A 4,885-nucleotide genomic window follows, 5' to 3' on the forward strand; every position below is an offset into this window, starting at 1 on the left:
GATTTCTTTGACAACGAAGAACGGAAAAGAAGAGAGAAAAGAAGAGGAGAGGGAAGTGAAGTTGGGAATGAGAGAAGAGGAGGATGAAGAAGAAGAAGAGGGGGTGAAGGAAGTGGATAGAGCTCTAGAGGGATTGAGCGTTCCATCCTTCTCTTTGAACCATCCTGCCCCCTTCCATGGTAGTGATGGAGACCAGCTCTCTTTTTCTTTCGACCAAGCTAACGACGAAGAGAACAAGAAATGCTTCTCCTCCCCTAACGGGAATGCTTGTCATTTGAATAGTTCGTCGACCACTTCCTCTTCTTTTTCTTCTTCTCGGCCCGGGACGTCTTTCTCATCTCTAGGGGGAATGGATAGAACGCACTCATCCTCTCTGCACTCAGGAGGAACTTCATCTTCTTTCGGTTCATCCTCTTCTTCTTCTTGTGTTCTTCCTGATCAGCAATCTTCTTCGCATCTTCTTTCTTACGAAGCCTCTCATCTCCCCTCTATCTCTGAAACCTCTCGTTTTCGCCATTCCGATCCATCCTCTCCTTCAAGTTCCACCCCAGGTCCTGCTCGCTCTTCTTCATCTTACCTTTCATCCACTTCTTCATCCACTTCTTCTTCTTATCCTGCTCCGCCTTTGTTCGAGTCTCTCTCCCTCTCTCTTACACAGCCTCCCCCCGGTCTCCCGTCACCGCCGTCACGTCGTACAGGAGACAAAGAGAGGGAACGAAGACTGTCTCTCTCTATCACCCATGGAGATAGGGAGAAACAAGCTGCGCAAGAATCTGATCCGCAGAGTCATTCATCTTCCTATCTTCATACAGATCTTCCTTTCTCTTCTTCTTCTGCCGCTCGTATATGCGGCTCCGATACAACACATTACCCCTCTTCCTCTTCGTCTCCTGCTCCCCTTCCGGAATGTTCTTCTTCCCCTTGTTCTCCTTCTTCCCCTCGTCTTTATCAGCAGTATCCTCATGCCGCCGCACACCCTCATCTTTCTACACTTCCTTCCTCATCTTCTTCTTCTTCTCCTTGTTCTCCTCCGGGTCTCTCTAATCGCCTCGAGAGTCACACACCTTCGTATATTCCTCCTTCTCTTTCTAGAGAAGGAGAAAGGTTTTCTTCTTCTTCGTCGTCTTCTTCTGTCTTTCCTTCTTTTCACGAAGAAGGTAGCTTTTCTTCGTCGTATGCGGGGCGGGGACCTCCTGATCTTCATGAGAGGAACAGCTATCGAGAGTCTTTTCATGGAGGAGATCATCGTGATGACGAAGATAACCCTCCTAGACTACTTGATTGCATGACGGCCGGAGATAGAGGGGGGGAAGGCATGAGATTCTCTCCGACACAAGAAGAAGAAGAAGAAAGGAGAAGAAGGACGAGAGAAGAAGGCAAGAGAACTGAAGAAGAAGAAGGGACTGGCGAAGATCTTCTTCTTCGATTTCGTGATGTGGAGCAAGTTCTCCATCAATACCAAATGAAAGAAGCTCTACAAGCTCTACAAGAACAGAAAGAAAGAGAAGAAATGGAACATTTCTTCTCTCAGCTTCTCTTAGGTGTAGATACACCTGAGAAATCGAATTTTCTTCCGACGATTACCAATCCTCCTCATCATCCTATTGATTCTGTTGAAGAACTTTTCTCTCAACGATTGTTTGGGAATGACCCCCCTACAGGAGGAGGAAGTCTTTCTTCTTCTTCTTATCCTCCTCGGTCTAACGGTGATGATCCTTCGACGGCGACTACTACTACTACGCATTATCTTCATTCACATTCTCGCGATTACATGCTATCAGGCAATTCACCTGGATCTCTGTATCTTCCTCCTTCTTCCTCTTCCTCTTCTTCTTCTTATCTTGGAGATCAAGTTGGTGCTTCTGCTGGTCTTGATAGAGAGGGAGAGCATGTGGACAATCGATTCTCTAGAGAGTGTATGCATACAGGCGGGAGACATCCTACCGATTCTCATTATAGCGGTCCTAATAGTAGTAGTAGTTGTGCTAGCTATAGGAGCATCGATACGACTCGCAACCTCTCAGCATCGAGACTTCCTGGGAATGAAAGAGGAGGAGAAAGCGGCGTTGATGACGGTCGTCTTCTTCTTCAGCAGTCTCTTCTTTCTCGACACCTGGACAATCGCTATACTCCTTGCATGCAATCAGAAGGGAAGACTGTGAAAGTCAACAGAAGCAGCAACAGTGCCAATGAACGAGGTCTCTGGAATCTCCAAAGGACTCCTGAGGGCGAAAGAGGAGGAGGAGGAGGAAGGAGAAGAGAAGAAGAAGAAGGACAGCTCCAAGGCGAGATCTCTTATTCTTATGCAACAGGAGAAGAAGCACTTCGTCTCCATAGTGACCATGCACATGGGTCTGATGCTCTCTGTCCATCCTCTCACGAAGAGGAGGGGGAGGCGGCATCTTCTCAGATGATACAGACAAGAAGGAGAAGAAGAAGAAAAGAAGTTAAGATGGTAGACTCATCATGTAGCTCATCGGGAACTTCCCTAGAGCAAGACCAATATGATTTTCTTCATAATAAGCTTCTTCTCTTTCAGTTATATCTACAGAAAGAACAGTACCTACACCATACAACACAGAAGCCAACAGCTACCACTTCTCATTCTATCTCTTCTCTTCCTCTCCCGACTTCTCTTCCTTCTTCTTCTTCTTTAGATTCATCACAGTATGATTATCTTCTGTCTTCGTCATCTCGTTCAGTGGATCAGCAAAACGCTTCTTTCTCGTCTTCCTCTCCTCCTCCTTCTCATCCTCGGACAATGTCTTCTTCTTCAGAGAGAGGAAGCGGACCTAACGCAGTTCCATCCTCTTCATCATCTTTTTCTTCTCCTCTAGGCACAATGGATTTGTATTCTCTTGTTGAACACTTGAAGACAGCCATTGCGACAGCTGTGAATAGTGGGGGAGGTGAAGGAGAGATAGGAAGAACGGGAGAGGGAGGAGAAGGGGGGAGAGAACAAGCATTTCAGAATGATAAGAAGTTCGTCACACCAAGAAAGTCGCCTTTATCATCTATGCACGATCACCCTAACCCTACTAATCCATCATCTGCCTCCTCAGGCCTTCATACCTATCACGATCTTCATAGACAAACACGTCCTCTCAGTTTCTCTTCTTCTTCTTCTCCCTCAGCTGCCTTGGGGGTGCATCAACAAGAGAAGAAGACAAGCCATCATCTCTCCTCTTCTTCCTCTTCTACAGGCAATGACCATGCTTCGTCTTCTTCTTCTTCTCCTTCTTCTTCTTCTTTTCTTCGTCCTTCTTCTTCTTCTTCGTGTTCTTCTGCGGGTTCCTCATCATCTTCGATTGCTTTCGATGACTCGACCCTCGCTCTCGCGTTACTTTTACAGGAACTTCAGATGGAAGGAGATCGAGAAGAAAGAGCTTCACAAGAAAGAGAAGAAGAGAGACATAGACACGCACACGGGGGAGGAGGAATCGAATCAGAAGGAAGGAGAGAAGAAAGATTTGGACGACGAGGAGAAGAAAGAAAGGAAAAGGAGGAAGAAAGAGAAAGAGAAGACGAGGGAAGAGGAAGAAGAATGAGAGAAAGTAACCAAGGGGGACAAGGTCTAAGAATGATGAGGGTAGATGAACAGAGGAAGGAAGAAAGACGATCTTACAAGGAACCTCGTCCACCATGTGACAATACACTCTCTGTAGGACATGAAGAGGCTCGACTGCAGTCTGTTTTGTCGAGAGAAAGAAAGGATGAGAGAGGAAAAGAGAAGAGAAGCCCCCATCATGTGCTATCTTCTTTCGATGGAAGAAGGGGAGAGAAACAAGAAGAAAAAGAAGAAAGAGAAGAAGGAGAAGGCCGGGGGGAGTTATCCTCGTCACTCTTCGCCACTTCTCAGGGAGATGTCCTTCATTTTCATCCGAATTTGAGACAGAAGAATGTGATAGATAGCAGGAGAGGAAGAGTCGAGAGAGAAGAAAAAGGAAGAGAAGAAGTAGGAGAGGGAGAAGAAGATGAAGATGAGGAGGAGGAGAAGAAAGAGGAGAAGAATGAAGAGGAGGTGAATGTGGAAGAGGGGGAGATCAAGAATAATAAGATTAAGAAGAAGACGGCAGGAAGAAAGAAAAGGAACGAAACGCGAGGAAGGCGAAAGAAATCCACTCAATCGGATATGCTTTTATCTCCTCTTGAAGGAGGTGGAGATGCAGAAGAAGAAGACGAGGTGATCCCTCCCTCAGCTAAGTCTTATTCACAGCTTCTCCATTCACCCAAACCTATGATGAGCGAGAACCTTGTCGATGGGGACAAGGCAGATGGAAAAGAAGAGAAAGGGGGAGAGACGAAGAAGACGAAGAAGAAAAGGAATTCTTGTGGGGGAAGGAGTCCTTTTATTCTCACGAACGAACAAGATACCTCCCCTAGTCGTCTATTGGCTCTCAACGAAGAAGGTCAACTGAAAGTCTCCATTACTTCTCAAGATCTTCCTCATCGTCATCCTACACACCACCCACCCCCGCCTCCTTCTTCTTTATCTCAGAATGTCAGGTGTATCAGCAGTTCTCCTTCTTCCCCTTCAGTGGACAGTGAAGGCGTGCAATCGAGAAAGAGGGAGAGAGAACAGCCAAGCGATCAACACACTATAGATTCTTATCAAGCGTCACACAGTGCTTCCGTCTCTTCTTTCTCTTCTTCTTCTTCTATGAGAAAGGGTCATAGCCAACTACAGTCACTACAGATGCCCCACTCTTCTGTTACTTATAATATCTCTTCCTCTTCATCTCCCTATCTTCCTCCCCCTCCTTTATCTTCTTCGTCTCCTTGTCCCCCTCCTCCTCGTTCTTCTTCCCCTTGTCCTCCCCCCCCTACCTCCTCTACTTCCTTTCCTTCTTCCTTTATAAGGCCTCCTTCTCCACCTCCTCCTCCT

The 4,885-nt window shown here is 46.6% G+C and overlaps 1 protein-coding gene across 1 annotated transcript; it reads left to right on the plus strand.

The window, feature by feature from the left end:
- Positions 1-18: 18 nt before the first annotated feature.
- CSUI_008584 (uncharacterized protein) lies at positions 19-4,885 on the plus strand (the record flags this gene model as incomplete). Its single annotated transcript, XM_068068712.1, has 1 exon — positions 19-4,885. A coding segment is annotated over exon 1 (4,818 nt), but the record flags the coding sequence as incomplete, so codon positions are not given.

This window comes from Cystoisospora suis (assembly GCF_002600585.1).
Source record: "Cystoisospora suis strain Wien I chromosome Unknown contig_4860, whole genome shotgun sequence".
Taxonomy (NCBI): Eukaryota; Apicomplexa; class Conoidasida; order Eucoccidiorida; family Sarcocystidae; genus Cystoisospora; species Cystoisospora suis.